Source organism: Fundulus heteroclitus, chromosome 4, assembly GCF_011125445.2.
Source record: "Fundulus heteroclitus isolate FHET01 chromosome 4, MU-UCD_Fhet_4.1, whole genome shotgun sequence".
NCBI lineage: Eukaryota > Metazoa > Chordata > Actinopteri > Cyprinodontiformes > Fundulidae > Fundulus > Fundulus heteroclitus.
The window spans coordinates 27,562,838-27,583,303 of record NC_046364.1 but is presented as its reverse complement, the minus strand read 5'-3'; the positions used below and the strand labels follow the sequence as shown (position 1 = coordinate 27,583,303).

Below are 20,466 nucleotides of genomic sequence, written 5' to 3'. Positions count from 1 at the left end.
ACATACCAGAGTTCAAAAGAGGACAAATTGTTGGTGCACGTCTTGCTGGCGCATCTGTGACCAAGACAACAAGTCTTTGTGATGTATCAAGAGCCACGGTGTCCAGGGTAATGTCAGCATACCACCAAGAAGGATGAACCACATCAAACAGGATTAACTGTGGATGCAAGAGGAAGCTGTCTGAAAGGGATGTTCTGGTGCTAACCCGGATTGTATCCAAAAATCACAAAACCACGGCTGCCCAAATCACGGCAGAATTAAATGTGCACCTCAACTCTCCTGTTTCCACCAAAACTGTCCGTCGGGAGCTCCACAGGGTCAATATACACGGCCGGGCTGCTATAGCCAAACCTTTGGTCACTCGTGCCAATGCCAAATGTCGGTTTCAATGGTGCAAGGAGCGCAAATCTTGGGCTGTGGACAATTTGAAACATGCATTGTTCTCTGATGAGTCCACCTTTACTATTTTCCCCACATCTGGGAGAGTTACGGTGTGGAGAAGCCCCAAAGAAGCGTACCACCCAGACTGTTGCATGCCCAGAGTGAAGCATGGGGGTGGATCAGTGATGGTTTGGGCTGCCATATCATGGCATTCCCTTGGTCCCATACTTGTGCTAGATGGGCGCATCACTGCCAAGGACTACCAAACTATTCTGGAGGACCATGTGCATCCAATGGTTCAAACATTGTATCCTGAAGGAGGTGCCGTGTATCAGGATGACAATGCACCAATACACACAGCAAGACTGGTAAAAGATTGGTTTGATGAACATGAAAGTGAAGTTGAACATTTCCCATGGCCTGCACAGTCACCAGATCTAAATATTATTGAGCCACTTTGGGGTGTTTTGGAGGAGCGAGTCAGGAAACATTTTCCTCCACCAGCATCACGTTGTGACCTGGCCACTATCCTGCAAGAAGAATGGCTTAAAATCCCTCTGACCACTGTGCAGGACTTGTATGTCATTCCCAAGACAAATTGATGCTGTATTGGCCGCAAAAGGAGGCCCTACACCATACTAATAAATTATTGTGGTCTAAAACCAGGTGTCCAACCCCTGTAATTCCACATGTGTTAATTCATAGTTTTAAGGCCTTCAGTGTGAATCTAGAATTTTCATAGTCATGAAAATAAAGAAAACTCTTTGAATGAGGTGTGTCCAAACTTTTGGTCTGTACTGTGGCTATATGGCTTTCACTCATTGAATTCAATTACTTGGCAACATCCTCACTGAGATGCACTTTTAATTGCACTGCAAAACCTGAGAAATGTTAAAAGATATGTGAAGGGTGTAAACATCTCATCTTTGTGAGATGTTTTATACCGGCAGAAAAAAAAAAAGAAAAATACCAGCGTACACAATCTATGAGCGTTTCAGGCATCACAGTGATAATGAAAAGAAGGAAAACACACTTTGAGTAAAAAAAAAAAAACCTTAATGAAACAAGTCACTGCAAGGGAAGGCGAAGAAAGCACAGAACTTTAATGGCAAAAAACTTATATTACAGAGAACATATTCAAAATGAAACATTAATGAACTCACACACATAAAATATTGAATTCACACCAAACGAGTCACAAGACTTTCCAAAATGTAAATGTTGGGAACAGCAGAGATTATTGCTTGAAGAGATTCTCCATAAATCGGCCGCCACATGTTTCCCCTGACTGTAGGTGTGGAAGTGTCCGTGTTCCTGGAAACACGGCTGCGTTAGAGAGGAAAGGTGATGGTCCCACCGCGCTCTCACCCCCAGCTTAAATGGAATACATGGCAAGGAAAGGAACATAGCATGGCCTGCTAGGGCTCGCTGAAGCTGTGCCTTTAAGCAATATCTGACGTTTCCAAATGATTTTAACTACATATTTCACTCTCCCACCAATTTATTTAAATAAAACTGGCTGGCTTTTTTAAATTCTATTTCAAATTAAGAGTTAAATCAAGCGGTTTGAGCCAACACACTGGACTTGTTTTCGTTTGTCTTTTTTAAACTTACACTTGTTTTTTTTTTATCCACTAAAAGCTAAACCATTGCTCTCACACCTCAGAGGTGCTTCCATGAAGAAGTCAGAGCCGTGTTTCGTAAATGGCTGCTAATGATGCCTCAGTGGCGTTTCTGGGACACATGACTCTAGTGGACCAATACTTGCAGCCTGATCAACCACTGACGGCTTCATATGGTCAGTCAGACAGTTTCACTGCAAACTCAACGTCATCTCCACAGTCCTGTTTGACCTCACCCAAACCAATGAAAATACAGGAAATCTCGGGTCGCTTTAGAAAAAAAAAAAAGTGCAACCAGACAGTAAGCTATCATCACATCCAGTCATAAATGTTTCAGCTCAAAATGAACTTACTTAAACTTTGAAAGACATATTTTGAATATTTTTGTTAGCTTTTTTAAGGGAGGGAGGGTTTGTGCAGAAGCTATAAACAGTTAGTATCTCACCTACTGTTAATAAGGCCTTTTGCACGTTCTGCCTGGATGGGACATTGAGACTGTTCCAGTGAGCTCACAGCTGGTCAGTGCAGAACCCAGAGCGAAGAGGACTCCTGCTTTTTAAAACTCTTCTGGTTTAACACGGATCATGCAAGCAGTATTGTTCAAACCTTTGAACCAGTGTCATGCCTGCATTAGGCTATTTTTTTTTACAGAAGTCTGGTTGTTTCCAATGTGAAACACTTATGGCAAAATAGATGAAAAGGCTACATGTTAAGTGTATGTCAGCAGAGTAGAGACCAACAGGAAAGTAAGGCAGTCCACAAATAAATTAATTAGCCTTCACTTGAACCAGCACAGCAATTTTTGGATGATTCCAAATTGAATTCTCTTCATCTATGCCGAAGTCATGAAAGCAGTCATCTAGCACAGGTAGGATACCAATTACTCATTACTTCTTTACATAACCCCCCAAAAAATATCAATGCTCTGAGGAGCCTCTGGACTAAATGCTTTCCTCTGACTGTCCTTCAACAGAGATTCAAGTTGATTAAGACAAAAAACCCAGAAAAGACAAATTGTTGCACATATTCAAACAGCTACTACTTATATTCAGAATCATTACTACATAACCTTTTTGGTGGCAGTGAAGCTTCTTTTAACTATCCACAGGCTTTTGTCCTCAGGTGCTGGACGTACCAGGGCTTTCATAGGCCTCCCCAGGTAAGATTTTTACTCCTGTTGAACTGTCACAGGATGTTAATACCAGTCTTGTTCATACTTTTTGGCCACTTCTCTGTGTTTTCTGTCAATGCGTTGGTTGAAGTATAAAAAAAGCTACCTTCGATAGTTTTGTAAAAAAAAAAAAAAAAAAAAAAAAACCTGAAAATCTATATACCCATGTTTCAATCTTTTCAAACCTTCACCATTGGGATAACATATGAATAAAATGTAAATGTGATTATTCAGAGAAAAATGCCATACGCAATAAAATTAGGTTTCAGTCACCTAAAAAGAAAGCTGGCTTCTAAAAATGTTCAGCAACTGCAACAAGTTTAAATAAGGCTTAATAGAGCGTCAGTAAAGAAAACAAAATCCCAAAGGACTAAATGGTCTTCAGCATGTACAGAACAGAGCAGAGGATCCTTCTCCTAGAGCAGAATGATAATGCTTGCATAGTCTGACAGAGTCCGTCACTGTGTTCGCTTGTTGCCGCTTCACAAACTGTCAAACTTATGTTTTAAATAGTCTTTCATAACCTTTGCAATTGGAAGATCCTCCAAGAATTTCAAACTTTGAAGGCCAATACAATGACGGATTTTTATTCGACACAGGTCTTGGAGACTTCGAGGTTGCCCTGAAAGAGAAAGGAAACAATTATCAGACAAAAGGAACCCAAAGTTGCATTAGCAGATCTGCAACATTAGCATGGGGACTAGCATCAATAATAATAATAATAATAATAATAATAATAATAATAATAATGTCTTGCTGTACTTTGAGCATCACAGTGCATTGTAAGAATTAAAAATCATCTCAAAGAAGAAACATTAAGGTTAACACAATGATCAGAGCTGTCAGAAAGCAGAGCTGGGAACATTCTCAGGGATTCATTCCATTCCAGTCATTCACATTCATTTCCTGATCAGCTAGTGAGCAAATCTTGTAAATAGGGCTGGACGTTAATTAAATGACATTATATATCGATCAATAATGCAATAGATGAACATTTTCCCCTCCTTTTGGATTCTAGCCTATCATGTAGGTTTGTACTACAGTTGTTAAATCCTCCCAACCAATCACAAACACAGACCCAGTTACCAAGCTCCACCCCTTTCAAAGAAGTCAGAAAGCACATGTGCTTTTTTTCTTTATTCAAAACTTTGTTTTAAATAAGGAGTTGGGTTTGAATTCAGAGTTATTTATCTAAAATAGGCCACTAATCAACTGCATCAAATGGCCAGGGCTGCACTTAAAATATATGTTTTGAATTTTTCTGATAATTGTGGCTATCGATCAATATGATTTGTATTTTATTGATATGCTTTTTTGCTATATAATCCAGCCCTACTTCTAAAGAAGTGCAAATCAAGCGTAGGTCTGTTTTGATGAAGAGTGAATGCCAGCTTGGGGATTGGAAACAGCGGATGAATGAAACACACCGGTTCAGTCAGAAAACCGCACCTGTATTCTGACTGTTCTTCACAGATAGTCGCCATGATCCTTGATATCCCACCAAAGCACAGACGTCCCTGTGGAAGGAACTGCTGTTTCTATTGAGAACCACTGCTGCTTCTTCTGAGTCCAAGCCATGAGCAACATGAACTGTACCGCCACCTTCTGGTGGCTCTACATAACCTAGATTACTTGGTGGTGCTTTCTTTCAGATTCCCTTTATTTCTACATTAAAACCTAATCAGCCCATTACATAATAAACTTAACATGTAACATGACTTCTGAAATCTTCCAACCCTGGTAAATATATAAATTGCTAGAAAAATATCCCAGGGCAACCACTGCTACATCTGGGCAACCTGACAGTGTGTTTTATAGTGTTGAAAACCCCAGAGTTAAGATAATTCCCAGTGGATTAAAAACTCACACATGTCTAAAATGCCAACTGTAAAATGCATTAAACCTGAGATAAATAGTTGGTGATTAATAATAATTTACCGGGGTTGGGGGCACAGGAGGTGCGAGTATACAACACAACTAACTAAACTTTAAAGTAAATCCGTTCATGGTTAATCGCCTGCTGCTGGATTTTTAAGTCTGGTTGGTCTGGTCTAAAAACTTTATCTGCTTTGTTCCTCCAGTAAACCTGCCATGACATTATTATTTTGTAAATAAATGAGCACATTTTCTCCTGTTTTGTCGTTGCAGTCGGACTCTTTTTGTTTGCATCCTTACGTTTGCGTGAGCTTCTCGCCTGCACATCTAAGCTGCCAGCGGTGTGACTGATGCAATGGAATGAGGAATTAATCTGATTGGGTGAAGGATAATACAGAAAGTGCTGATTGGCCAAGGGCACAGAGAGCTGCGCCTCTATGAGAATCATTTGGTAGCCAATTAGAGACCAGCGTGAAGTCACATGGAAGACAAAAGTTTAAAAGCATCCATACATGGTCATCTGGCCACCACTATAAAAAAAAATATGACTTCCACAAAAAAACTAGACACCAAATGGAATGACAATGCTGATAAATCAAAACCCACACAATTTATGACATAACTAATGTTAAAATGATGTTTTATTTCTCGTAATTTAGGTTTAAGGTGTCTGCTTTTTTCCTGCAATTCTGATAGGCTCAGAATCCCAGCTAACTTTTAATTTCACCAAAATATTTCTGACTGGAAATCCCTTTAATATTTTGGAGCCTGAATCTGCCAGAGAATCTGTGGAGGGAGCTAACGATTGGAGACAAGACTCAAAGACTTAAAGCTCCTCACCAATAACAAACCATCAAAGTACTAGAGGAAACATCCAGAAGGCTGATCATTAGAGGGGTTTATTTGCTGTAATATCAATAAAGATTTTCCCCCTGATTCTTGAGAATAGTATAAATAACCTGACATGTCACTTTAATAAAGTGTTAACTGATTTTGCTTTTATATGTTTAATTATATTTGTGTGTCTTCTTTTCCCCATCAGACAAACATGCCTTGGCTGGACCAAATGCTTTTATCAGTCTTCCAGCGGGGTGAATAATTGGGGGTTTGACCGTATAAATAAACGTAAATATAGCCCCATTTTACACGCAGACAGGAAAACCTGAGAGGGAGCAAAGCTGACATGTACAGTGCTTGAAAAGAAGAGAGAGGCTGTCACTCGATGGTCATGATCCCTTTCATGTCAGAAGCTGACGTGTAATCAGTACCCCTGTAGATATGTGATCTTGCTGAAGGTCTGGGCTCCCTGAAAGGCCCTGTCTGAAACAGTGCACAGCTCTTTGTTAACTCTGATATCAAAGTTCAAGCGGCAGTAGAGGAATGCAGCCATTGTTAAGTTCCAATCATAATGCTGCAGGTGATCTGGGTCAGGACCAGAAAGTCACTCAAAGCTTTTTCAAACCTCTCCCTCCAAGCCCAGTGGAAATCTCTGCTGGCTTTTAACACTACAAAGAGACAGGTGGATTTTATTTTTTTAGGCAGGGTTGTTACCTGCACTAAATATTAGTCTTTTCTTTTGAATAAAAAGTTGGTTTTTTCCAAATGGCTTCTGTAAACAAACAGCTATGGCTGAAGCTACATTTTAGCCTAAAATAACACCATTTTATAGAGTTTTCTTTAGCAGGTGTCTCTGACTTATTTACTTAACCAGGCGGTGCAAGGCTTTGTTCCATTTTCATTTTTCGGTAAAAGTGATCACAAAACAATGCACCACTCAGCGATTACAAATCTGTGCCACCAGATTAATATGCAACTACATAAAATGACCAATTTATTGAATAAATCTGGAAATGTACATAAATGTAAAGGATCTTTTAGTAGCGGCACTAAAACGTGGGTTTGGCAGAAATTAGTTGGTGGTATTCATGATGAGTTCGATTATTACTTCTTTTTACTTATTAAAGTTCATTCATAATTTCTTGTAATTTGGGATATTTTTTTATTTGAATGTTTTTTTCCAGTAAAGGAAAATTCTAATCACTACTAAAGGGCACAAAATCGCATCTTTGATTTGTGTTTAATTTTCGTTTAGCAGCAGTTGTTTAGGTTTTAAAAAGAAAGTACCCTTTCAGACCACAGACCAACAAATAATCAGACTTCTTCATCAAGGCACGGATTGGCTGGTAGCTGTAGTCCTGGAAAATAAAAATCTGTAGGCTACTTGTCTAAAATACAGCTGAAGTTATTTGGTGTAGGTAAGATACTAAGTGCTTAAACTCTCTCAACCTGATTTGTCCTGGTTGCTGTTTATGTTCCCCCTCAGGCCAGTGTTAGTGAGGTGTTACTACACCGGGCTGACCAGATAACTAAAGTGGAGAAAAAACATGCAGATTCCCTGATCATTGTTCTTGGTGACTTTAAAAGTGCAAACCTCAGCCACGCACTTTCAAAGCACAGGCAGTTTATCAAGTGTCCCAGCAGGGAGACTAAAGGCCCAGTTTGAGGAGCCGTTGTTTTCACGGCCAGCCCAGGTTCCTCCGGCTCTGCTGATCAGCAGGGTCAAACCGAGCAGACTCGGGAGCAGTTTGCTTGGTTTGACACACTGCTTTTCACTGATTGGCTGAGGGGCGAGGAGAAATGGGGGGGGTTTTCTCAGAGGAAGTCAAAAACTGAAGAGCGACGGCATTAATATTAAGGACCACTATGAACAGAGAGGGTCGAACCAAAATATTATTTCATTAGTTACAAACCATAAACCTGCCTGAAGGGGAAAAAAAGGACACTTTAGCTTTCTATACCCAGACGCGCTGCATCAGATCTGTGGATTTATTGAGGCTTTCTCTCATTTTACACACATTAGATGGACACTTCTGTCTCTGAAGTGTCCATCCAGCCACTTCCTGTGGTAGAAGGCAGCGGCTGTCTGCCATCCAGACTCAGAGCACCAGGGGGGAGCAACAGAAAGCTTTCGCTTAGGTGGCTGCTGAAGGTAGCCTGATCTCGGTCAACACATGACTCTCTCTGCTGAGAACGCCTGGGAGTCAGCGCGAAATCAAACCGATCAAAATTATTTCACTGCGGTTTTTATTAACGTGTTCTCCTTGCCTCCACTGTTGAGCAGATATTCACCGGACAATACCTAACAGACCGAGAGTTGTTTATTAAACATTAAACATTAAGAAAATGCATGATTACACAACACCACCATGGATGAGGCAAAAGATCTCATATAAAGGTGTAAAGTTTAACTCTGTGAGTGAAAACAGCCAGCCAATGGAGCGGTCTGCTCCCTCGGCTGAGGCCTGAAGTATGCAATCTAAACGGCTCGTCTCCACTTCTCTCTCAAACACACAGCTTCAAAGCAGAGAGACTGCCTTATTTTATTATTAGATCTGTGATCCAGATTTTTATCCCAGTGGATTACTCCTTAAAAATATCAAGACAATCTTGCATGTACAGTTATAAAAACATAATTTGTTTTAATTTATCTTTATTGTTTACCATTCCTCGCAGATTTCTTAAAAGTGTCAATGTTGCAAACAGGACCAGATTCTGATTCTGATTCTGACGCGGGGCGGGGGGACAGGGGCCCAGAAAGCGTTTCACACTGCCAGGCAGTTCTAGGCCGGTCAGATCACAAAACGTTTCCTCAGTTATGGTGAGGACACGTGTGTGCAGACTAAAACCTTCCACACACAACAACCAAAAACCCTAATTCACAGCAAACTTCAGGCAGCTATGTCAGACCAAAGAGGAAGTCTTCAAAAGTGGGAACAGAGTTCTGTACAACCAGGCACGGAACACACTGATAAAAAGCGATCAAAGCAGCAAAGAGGTGCTATACTGAAAAGCTAGGAAACTCAGCCAGCACCCTGTGTTAATGTAGTAAGACCTGCAGACACTCACCAACTACAAGAGACCATCCCCCAAATCTGCTGCTACCCAGCAACTGGCCCACAAGCTGAATGGTTTCTACTTTGAATTGCAAAGCCCAAATTCTCACTGCTACGATGCTGCAACTATATCTTCATCTTCCCCGACTGCAATGCTTTCCCCACTGCTCTTCTCCCTCTACACCAATATCTGCACCTCAGGAGACCCATCTGTCAAACTCCTGAATTTTGCTGACCTCATCTGAAATGGTGATGAGTGGGCCTACAGGCTGCTGGTTGATCAGCTGACTCTCTGGTGCAGTCAGAACAATCTGGAGCAAAACTGTGCAGATGATTGTGGACTTCAGGACTATACGCCAAAACCAACAGACTTAGGCACAGTTTCTTCCCACCATCCATCACTCTAATGAACAGCTGACTGACAAAAAAGTCCTGTTCATTTTTACTGTTCATGTCATATTGTAATGTATACCAGATCCACCTACCTCATGTACATAACTCAGTAGTAATACTCCTTTATTCCAGCATTGCACTAATCACACTGTGGACATGTAGGTTTGTATGTGTATGTGCACCTGTACGTCACTCCCACCTCCGACATGAACAGAATAATAATAACGGAAATTATATTTATTCCTGCATCTTTAGCACTCTGCTCATCACACCATTGCATTATTGTCTCCGTTTGCCCAATTGTTTATAGTGTATTCATGTTTTCTATATTGCAGACTGTCTGATTTTTATAACTGCATTATTGTATTACTGTATGAGAAAGCACATTGTGAGCACTGTAGAATCCAGAGTCAAATTCATCGTATGTTTACACAAAGCTGGCAAATACAGCGATTCTGATTCAGACCCTCTAAACATGGCTGTTGCTCAGCTGCTGATCATTGCAACTGAGCAACATGTGACATCACACTGACAACTAAAACCTTTGAATTTAACTTGACATTTTTTAAAAGTATGTATTTCACAACAATCTGTTCTCCATTCAAAGCTGCTTTGTGTAAATTAAGTATCAATTCTGAAAAAAGGAAATCTGATTTTAAATTAAAAAACTAAGAAATAGTTTATACTCTTCTAAAGGAACTTTTTTCATTACAGCAATGAAACCCTTCTTATAATACTAAGCAGCTTTCTGCATGTTTCCTCTGGTATTTTGATGACTGATCATTGGTGATGAGCTTTAAGAAGGCCTCCTTACCATCACCCTAATCTTCAGCTCCCTCAGATTCAAGCCACGACAAACACGTTCACATTATCCCCAGTCAGAATAAACATGATGGTAAATTGAAAATGGACATCTGACTAAAGGATTCATGATTTTTTTCATGACTGTAAATATTTAAGGGTTGTGAAGCACAATATTAGGTCAGCTGGATAGCCCAATGATTACTTCTAGCACTCTTCTTCTGTGTGAAGCTTAGGCAGCTGCTGCAGTGAGACTCCCTCTAATGATTTGAGCTATTTGGAAGCAAAGTGTAGGTGTGTTAGCGTGAGACTACTTACTGGTGACCTCCTGCAGGAAATCCAGACAAGGCCGACTAATTCCAGACATGCTTACAGACACAGCAACAGGGGTCTGGCCTTCGTAGTTCCTGGTGTTGGTATTAGCGCCGTATGCGTAGAGCATCTGAGCGCACAGCACATCATCCCTAAGGGCGGACAGATGCAGCGGGGTCTGTCCATCTTCCAGGCGACCGAGGTTTGTGTCCGCTCCCCTCTGCAGGAACATACGGCAGTAGGAATGGTTTCCCTTGATGACGGCGTAGCGCAGCAGGAAACCGTTCTGAATGTCAATGTTGGCGCTGTGGTCCAGCAGGATGCGCACACAGCTGGAACGCTCGCGAATGATGGCCAGCTGCAGTGGGGTGGTGCCTTTGTCACTAAGTGGGTCCACCTCTGCCCTAAACTCCAACAGGAGGCGCACAAACGAGTCGCGGCCGTAGTGGGCTGCCACGTGCAGGGGTGTCCAGCCGTCGTTGCTTTTGGCGTTTATAATGTCCCCACGATACTCGGACTCAAGCATCAACCGGGCGATACGGGCCCTGCCATGCATTGCTGCATAGTGCAGTGCTGTGAAGCCACCAATAAAGTCCTTTACTGTGGGGTCCGCTGTACAAAACACAGAGGAAAGAGCAAATGGCATACAGGATTAATGAGCTACAAGGTATCAGATATATGTCTGCCTACAACTGTGTGTATAATATAAACACACACACACACACATAAACATACACATATAAACATATACATAAACATATACATATATAAACATAAACACGTAACAGAGGCTTCTTGTTGGCACATTGTAAGCCTTTTTGAGCCCGTCCTATTCATAAGCGACAAACCGCAGCACTTCCTCTGTTTGTCCAACGTAAGGCTGTTTGTCATCGCACTCCTTGCCTCCTTACTTTACCTACCTTACATCTCTAAGGGCTAGGTCACCTCATTCATTTCTGTGGTGCAGGGGCGCAGCATTCTAGGTATTAAAAACTGTTTTTTTTTTTCCCCTAGGGTCATGCTTGGAAACATAGAAGTAATAATAATGCATTGTTTCTAGTTTAATATATTTTCTGACACCATAACTACTGCCATGTCTATTTTGAAGTCTTCAAGTGGTTTATAACTTCCATTAGCCTGAGTGTTGTTAAAAAGCACAAGAATAGCAGAGATATTTCTCCATATAAAACATTTTCCTTTTACAACAATCAGAATCTATAACTTCATGCCCTCTGATGTGTTTTGTTTCATGTTTTTATTCTTCTGGGTTTGGATCAGTCTCTATGAGCTCATCACATCCGACATCTGAGATTTTTGTCCATTCCTCAAGGCTAAACGGCTGCAGCTCCTTCATGCTGAACGGTTTTCACCTGAGAACAGAGATCTTGAAGTCTAACCATAGATTCTGAATTGGATTGAGGTCTGCACTTTGACTAGACCATTCCAAAACATTTAAATGTTTCCCCTCAAACTACTCGAGTGTTGTCTCAGCGATGTGCTTTGGGTCATTGTCTTTCTGGAAGGTAAACCTGTGTCCCAGTCTCAAATCACAGGCAGGGCGACACTGGTTGAGATCCAGAACATCCCTGTATTTAGCACCATCCATCCTGTCCTTGACTCAGACCAGTTTCCCAGTCCCTGCTGCTGAAAACCACCCACACAGCATGATGCTGCCACCACCATGTTTCACTATGGGGAAGGTGTTCCTGGGGTGATGAGATGTGTTGGGTTTGCTCCAGACAGTGTTTTCTTTGGTGGCCCACAAGTTCAATTTTAATCTCATCTGACTGAAGCACCTTCTTCCATACATTTAGGGAATCACCCACGTGCCTTTTAGCAAATTCAAAACATGTTGTCTTATTTTTAAGACTAAGTAACGTCTTGTTTCGGGTCACTCTTCCATAAAGCCCAGCTCTATGTGCACGGCTTATTGTGGTTCTGTGGACAGATCCTCCACAGGACCACAATAAGCTCCTGCATGGTCTCTGTGCTTATTAAAGTTTTCCCTGTGTTTTCCATTTGAAGATGATGGATCTGATGGTGTTCTGGGGGAACATTTCACTAACGATGGGACTTTTTAGGGTTATTGTTTGCACCAGAGCCTTTTAGGCGCTTCATAGCAAAGGGGGTAGATACATGCACAAGCCCATTTAGGCTATACCCTTCTTTTTTTAATATATTTTCTCCCTCATTTCACTTTACCTTCTTAGACTATTTTGTGCAGATCTATTACATAAAATAAGATAAAAAAAAACATTTAAATTACAGATTGGAATGTAAAGATAATAGGTAAAAAACCAAGTGCGTCAAAATTTTTGCAAGACACTTTATTGCATCTTGCTTAATGTTTTTGTATTTCCTTACAAGCAGAAAAAAAGAATGTATGTTGATATGTGCTGGAGGATGGAGAATTATTTAGACTGATAGATAACTGCTGCATGCTAAGGGGCGGAGCAGTTTGGAACATACATGTGTGCCGTCCATCCGTGGACCACTAATAGCTCATCTGTGCGCTCCTAATCACTCTTCATTGTTTTTTTAGATTCTCTGTACAAAGGCTTACATTGTTTGCTGTACCTCCACATAGTTGCTGTTATCAGTTGTCTGAATGCACTTTATATTACTATTAAAGCATTGTGTCTCTTTCCCACAAACAGGCCTAACTGCAGAAGCCAACTTCCATTTTTTAAAGTTAACATATGTTTACCATGTAAAGGACCAATGGAAACAGAGTCCTATTTCCTTTGGAATGTTTAATCCAGGACCCAAATCAGGTGACAAGAAACAGAACCAGGGTTAGCTGTATAGGTAACCCTAAAACTGTGATTCAGCCTACCCAACCAACCACACAGTGTCCTTCACTGAAACTCTTTGGCTCAGTAGAAGATCAACCCAAAAGACAAATAAACTTTGACCTCTAGCAGAACTCTACTAGGCTGGATTTTGCAAATAAGAACAGCAAACACATTTTATGCAATGTGAAAAGTAAACGGCTCTTTTTGAAGTGTACGTATCAGTAAGGTGTCATTAAATGACACAGAAACTCCAATCAACAAAAAGGAATGGACACACAGACAACAAGGAGCATACACCAATCCCCTGTGTCCAGTGGTGGGCAAAGTTGCACTAATTCTTGAACAGATAATCACAGAGCTAACCTTTCGTTCAGCGCATTATCATTCCCGCTAAGTTTAGAAACTGTTTGCAGCCCGGTTAGCTTCCACTATACTGGGTTTCAATTCCTGCAAGTACGATAACGTTCACAAGACGTTGGTCTGCTGTTTATGTCACTGTATGTAGACATGTAGCAGTCACAGCTCCACAGAAGACCATTGTTAAGAGCTGTGCTCTTTTCTTCCAACTATTCATCTAATTATGATGAGGTCTTCATATGGTCGGCTATCATTGCTCAAAAAGAGAGGTATCCAAGTTGTCTACTATTGTTTTTTTTTTAAACAAAGTTTCATTGAACACTTCTGGCAACAATTACATCCACCATTACTTCCATAAACAGTGCGCTGCTGTGTGATGTTTCTTCTGTCATATATATGTGCATGTGAGTCAGTGTGAGGTCTGATGGTGATTGCATTTGATTAGTATGATCCTGCAGTGTGAACGCAGCCTAATAGAGCCCAGAATCTCATGGTGGACCGGAGGATTTTAGACCTGTTTGCAAACTACATACTAGTGGCTGCGCTTGTGTTGGATTTCTTTGCTTTGTCACCCTGCAAGATGATGGAAAATGAGAGTCTGGTATGGACTGCATTATATGTCGCTTGTCTCACATCTATGAATGCATTGGCTGACTTAATAAACCACACAAAGGCAAGATTCCTCTACTGTTCGGTCTGTAGCTGCAGTCTGAAGTATGTCTAGGAAGGGAGAATGTGCAATCCTCAAAGCAACGGCATCACTGGATTAAAGAAACAAAGCTATGGTTGTCTCTAGAAAAATAAACTCATAAAAAAAAAGATCTAAAACGTAATGTAACTGTAGTTTGTCTTTTATATTAATGGCTTGCTATTATTTTTGCCATATTTTCAACTCGTCTATTTGGGTCTCAGAATTGTATTGATTAAACTTCATGGCTAGTTAAAAGTAAAATATGCCGTCTTTCCAGAGAGGAAACAAGCTGTCTCCAAAGGCAGCGAACAATTTTGTTTCATCCTTTGCTTTGACTGCAGGTACGAGTCGGGCTAAAAACCTTTTATATTGTTATTATTATTATATAGTTAACAAACGTGGCAATGCTGACAAAATCTAGTTGTATTTAACAACTATAAAATGTAAAAGGGATTCTGGGTAATCTTTAGAGTGACAGCAGATATTCATTGAGAGAGAAAACATGTTTGACCCATCTTGTTGGGTTAGGGAAGCTGAAATGATTTAATTTGTCAAAGGGGATGCAACAGGAAACATCTGAGAAGCACTGATCTACACTGTAGGGGTATGTATATATGTGTGTGTCTGTCTGTGTGTGAGGAATAACTGTTTAGTAAGTTGGATTTAAAAGCTGCGTTGGTAACCAGTAACTTTCTGGTTGCTCTGAAGGCATGATTGGCAAAGCCATCTTTGTGTGATGCACACTGCGAAGCCTCTCGGTATCCATCTCCATTGTTTTAATAGAGTTGTTTGCCTGTGACGTGTTCTTGTGTGTAATAGTTTTACGCTTTTTAACGTGGTTTCATGAGAGGATGAGATTTGGCCTGGTTTTTATTGAGATGGGCAGCTTTTACATTGTACTGTGGCTGAAAACAGTCAGATCTGGGAACCCTGAGTGACGGTAGTCTTAGCAGTTAGCGTTAGTTTCCACTAATTAATTTCTCTAAGTGGTTTAGCATTTGTAAAGCTAATATTTTAGTTAGTGGGACACGGGTTAGTGAAGCTAACTTTTTGGTTAGATGTGCCCACCACTACTTGTGTTCCAATGGACCTTATTCCAGGGGAAGTGGGTATAGGTCAAAACAGTGAAGACTAAGACAAACAAGGAAGACAGGCTCTGACCTCCATGCTCCAGAAAAACTCGGACACATCGCTCTTTTCCTTTGGCAGCGGAGAAGTGCAGCAGGGTCCACCCGTTGGCGTCCCGTATCTTAGGTGAATATCCCTGCTCCAGCATCCTCCTGACGGTGCAGATGTCCCCCGCTGCAACAGCAGCCTGGATCTGCAGCTCCTCATGGAGATCAGGGTTCCCTCTGCAGTGATGGTTCAGCATCCTGTTCCATTTCAAAATCAGGCACTTCAATTTTCATCTGGGAAAGCTAAGAAATACATTCTTGATTTCGATTAGACTTTCAAATGAGACTAGTCATTATCTGATGTGAACTTAAGGTTGACTTGCTAAGGGACATTAGCAGTTTTAAATGTCCTCTAGCAAGATGCAGCTTGTGGCAGGATGCAGCATGGCTATTGGGTGCTTTTAGATTTGTGAACAAACTTTCTTTCTATTAAATGAATTTCAAACAGCTTGGAAGTGGCCTTAGAGCCCCTTTTAAATCATCGAAAAGCATCAATGGTCTTCACCTACAGCTTTCCACTTTGAGTTTGTGTTTTGCTCCATAAATATGGCATTTTGAAATCTGTTGTAAGTTTTTCTACACTTGGGCTTATGTTAAATCCTTTTAGAATGAGGTAAAAGCCAGAACATTTTGTTGAGTACTGGAAGTAAAACCCTACAGCTGAAAAAAGGAATTTAACACTATAATAGTTTAGCTTTTAAAAGAAATTGATTCATTAGAGACAACTGTCCCCCATAAAATGCATATGTGCATAGTTTTATTATGATCAATTTTAGCTTAAAGAGAAAAGAAATAGCTAATTCTAGTCCAGCCCACTCCAGTGAAGAGAGTAACTTTATGTTACAGGCAAGAGTTTGCACTGCAGTACCGACTTAAAAAACGGTTTTCAATTTGTCTTAATAAGGAACAAAGAACGATTCAGTGTTAATGTGTAGAACAGGTTTAATAGATGCAACCTCTGACTAACAAAACATCAATATGGTTCAAATCAAACACATACCTTTTAACCAGCTGAAGAGATGGGCTTCTCTTAGTCATATTGCTGCTGCACCTGCAGATGTTCTGCTGCAAAAACAGCAAGACAGAGAGAAATGACAAGACGAAGACCCAGCCTCATTTCACCCAGTCCTCCTATCCTTCAACTCCTGCTAGGGCTGAAGTGTTCACGTGTGTTTTCTACGCAGCACAAATCAATCAACTGCCTGGCTTTTCCAGCTCATTTTCCAGGCCAACGCCACAAAAAGGTGTGTGCTCATGGGGCTGTGCTAATCAATTGGTGTTTCCCAATTTCCCCATTGTGGGACAATAAAGGGATTTTTTTGTCTAATCTCATAAACCTGATATGGACTCCAAAGTACACCCAAAACCATGGAAATTATAAAAAGTTAGAATTACACTTAGTGAGCCACACGTCATTTTCCCCCTTTGACTTCCACAATGAGGAAAACAGAAGAAGCCACAGCAAAACTCAGAATATTGTAGACTTTGGTAATATATGCCGGTGATCTAACAACGCTGGGCTTTCTTAACCTTTACAATGAAAGAAGAGGTACTGGTCACTGCAGCAAAAGGGAGATCTGTGTGACATGGCCTGCCGTTGATCCGGGCAGAGCCGCCAACAATTATGGGCCCTATGACAACAAATCAAAATCATCCCAAAAGCTCACATTTATATGTAATTTTTATTTTTTTGGAACCCCTGACAGGCAGGGGCCCTTGAAATTATCCTAACTTTTTCCCCCCTTTACAACGCCCCTGGATCCAGGATATACTGGAACACATTTTGTTGTGTTTTTGTTTACATAAATATGGAGTACTTTGCTATTTAGCTATTTGTATACCGCTAGAAACTCTATATGTAGAACTAAAAAGCAACATTGTAAAAATAATTGCTGGAAAATACAAACTGAATATATTGAATTAAAACGCATTTATTAAGTGCAATAAGTGATGATTTTCGTGGCAATTTTAGAAGCGACCAAATATATTAGTGTAGCATGTTCTGTATTTAAGCTTGTCCTGAAACAGTTATACTGTCCTTATGGCAGCGTACAACGTTGCCGTGTTCTACAGATGTCCCTGGTTTTGGCGGGTAGCGGGGCAGCGTGACTGTTCTGGTTCTGGTTCTGTTTTCTGCTCAGCGCGGCGGGTCTGTGGCCCACAGCAGCCGCGTCGTACAGCACAAGGCTACCGCTGGTGTCTCCTGTGTGTGAGTTACAACCCCTAATAAGTTAAAACGTCACAATAGTGACATCTCACCGACACTTCACAGTGGTTACATAATGACAATAAAGATTCTTGATTCTTGTTCGTTTTGTTCTTTTACTTTTATAAACTGAGCAGCCCTGACACACACTCAAGTATTTTCTCCACTATAATTTGTTCTCTTTAGAATCACAACCGTAATAAGCTATGATATAGATTACCAGGGCATTTTGCATGTGTTTATCTGTCTGTCTTCTTAACATTCCTGCCTAACAACCAAAATAACCCGCTGAATGCCTTTTGCAAGCAGGAAAGGCTTATACTGCCCACGCCATTAACCGACCTGTTATTCTATTTGATCACGTAAAAGAAATGGACTTCTCAAAGGGGTGTCCCAGCATTTTAACCTTTAAACCTTGCAATTTGGACTCGAAGACCAAAAAAATTTAAAATTTAAAAACAGGGTCGGCCATGAGATGTGAGCAAGGATGACAACAAGGAAACAGGATGAACATACATCCTACACTGGTCACTATTAGACCGACACCAAGATTCGCACAAGATTAAAACACAGATCAGAGTGACCAGCAATAATAAAGCAAATTGTACAGCGCACAGGTAAATGAATAAAACTGAATAAAATAAGCAAAGTAAGTGAGGACAACATACTGACATTTCAAGCTAAATTTTTGTTTCTGACAGCCAAATAGTTTGGATCCGACACCAAAAGCAGCGGAACTTCCCTGGTTACTGTAGCAGATTGATGAATAAACAATGCAAACAAAGTGGCTGTGCTTTGAGCCACAATTACCGTGTAGCTACACATATCTGTAAAGCAGAAAGCGACGGCTGGAGGCCAGCGTGTGAAGGCTATTCAGTCTGGACTTCAGAGAAACAACGTTTGGCGACATTGTCCAACAAAAGCCAGCTGTGTGGATGTTGTTGTTAGCAGGCAGCTAGCTGGTGCTAGCTAGCCAGCAGGCTAACCACCTCCCCGGCGTTAGCTCGTCCACTTTTCTACGCCTTCAGGAACACGGCCAGGGCCCAATCCACGGCAGCACCGCGGATGCCTCGATATTAAAGCTTACAGTGTAAATATCCGGGCATAAACGTCCTCCCTGCGTCGGTACAACAAAGACTTACAGTGCAGACGCTAGCAGCCGTTTAGCCAATCACTCAGGTCCAGGAGAGACAGGAGTTGTCAAAGCAGCATGGCTCTGCTGCTTCAGCTCCGCTCCCAGAGCAGCCAGCACGGCTCGGCCTTAGGGAAAACTGCGCTAACAGCGCCTGGCAGCTCCATTAAACTTCATTTTGCTGTCAAAAATACTTCAGCTCCAAAGTCTCTGTGATAACAGTGTGACCTCACCAGGAAAAACAACCCCGCTTCCGCCCTTTTCCCTTCACAATAAAAGCATCTGTACGAAGTCAGCAGACCGTGAGGGGGAAGTAAAAGGTAACCCTTCTATGAAAGGTGTTAGGAAAGGCCAGAGTGATCCCCCATTATTAGCAACAACACATAAGATACGGAGCAGAAAAGTTAAAGTTGCAGGTGTTAAACTGGGGGGAGGAACACATTCTGAATGTCAATGAAAATCTATGCCTCAACACAACACACAGCTGTGTGTGTGTGTGTGTGTGTGTGTGTGTGTGTGTGTGTGTGTGTGTGTGTGTATTTAATATTTTATATTAAAATGTATTTAATATAATGTCTTTACTACAGGGGCCATAACAAGAGCCAGGTCCCATTCTACAAAAAAAACAAAACAAAAAAACACTGTAACCCTTGTTCATCACTCCTAGCCGGAGTGGCCAACAAGAAATTTTGGCCCCTGTTGGCCCCTGTCTTGACCTGCCCCTGCACCCTTGTTTTAATACTTACTGAGGGCCGTGCCTTGACTTCCACGCTAACATAAACCTAACAGATACCTTATTCCTAAACCTAAATCCTAGCCCAGAAAAAGTGAGAACCTTTTTGTGGTTCTCACTTTACATCAAAGTGCTCATTTGGGGATAAAATATGAAATATGTTCTCGCTAAGCTGCAAGTACAAGTTACCAAACCCTATCTAAGTGACAACAAGTTCAAAGACCCAAAATAATCTTTGTGATGCTGCAAATATTAAAGTCAAATCTGTGTCTGTAGCAAGTTAACCTACGCCAGGGTTCCAGACTGCCTGCCGAACTTTTTCAGTCAGGTGCTTTGCCAAAACATCTACATGAAGCTAAACCTGTAACAGAGATAGAAATAAACCATTTAGGTATCAGTCCAATAGTGCCATATCCGATAATACTACCCTGGATTTTACCTGACGCTTTTATGCAGGATGGAAATAGAAATTTGGTTTGTTATTCAGTAACAATACAGGATTATATAGAGCAATTCTATGACTGATAAAAATGATTCAGAAGCATTCAGGAGTCCATCATGTCATACCGGAGTAGCAGTCTTTGTTTAGGGAGGAAACTAAGTGAGGGACTGTCTACACAGCAGGAAGGATTGTATTCTTACATTCAGTAGACTGGCTTGAGGAGACAAGATCATGAAGAGCTGTTTATGTTCAGATTGCAGTTCATCAGTTTTCACTTTGGACAGAAATCATTCAGAAGGTTGTCATAATATTTTAATAGACATCCAGTAAACATTATATCATATTCAGATGACGGGGTGTTTCTCTGGGTACCTGCAGGAATGGCCATCACACTCCCCTTCTTTGAAACTGTTACTAGGACAACGAGAGAGAAATTCAGCCGTCACATTTTCTTTCCCAGGGATGTACTGGACCTTAAACCGATATG

The 20,466-nt window shown here is 41.1% G+C and overlaps 1 protein-coding gene across 2 annotated transcripts; it reads right to left on the bottom strand.

Moving 5' to 3' along the window:
* Positions 1-1,463: 1,463 nt before the first annotated feature.
* asb7 (ankyrin repeat and SOCS box containing 7) lies at positions 1,464-19,083 on the bottom strand. 2 transcript variants are annotated; one of them, XM_012861636.3, is made up of 5 exons: positions 18,815-19,083; positions 16,467-16,531; positions 15,453-15,664; positions 10,455-11,060; positions 1,464-3,796 (listed from the first exon to the last, which is right to left on the bottom strand). In XM_012861636.3, exons 2-5 carry the CDS (start codon positions 16,502-16,504, stop codon positions 3,657-3,659), a joined length of 996 nt encoding a protein of 331 aa, XP_012717090.1. In that variant the 5' UTR covers positions 16,505-16,531; positions 18,815-19,083; the 3' UTR covers positions 1,464-3,656. The 2 variants fall into 2 exon arrangements, with proteins under 2 accessions (XP_012717090.1, XP_021171643.1); XM_021315968.2 differs by having other exon boundaries at positions 16,467-16,528.
* Between the last annotated feature and the right edge of the window lie 1,383 nt (positions 19,084-20,466).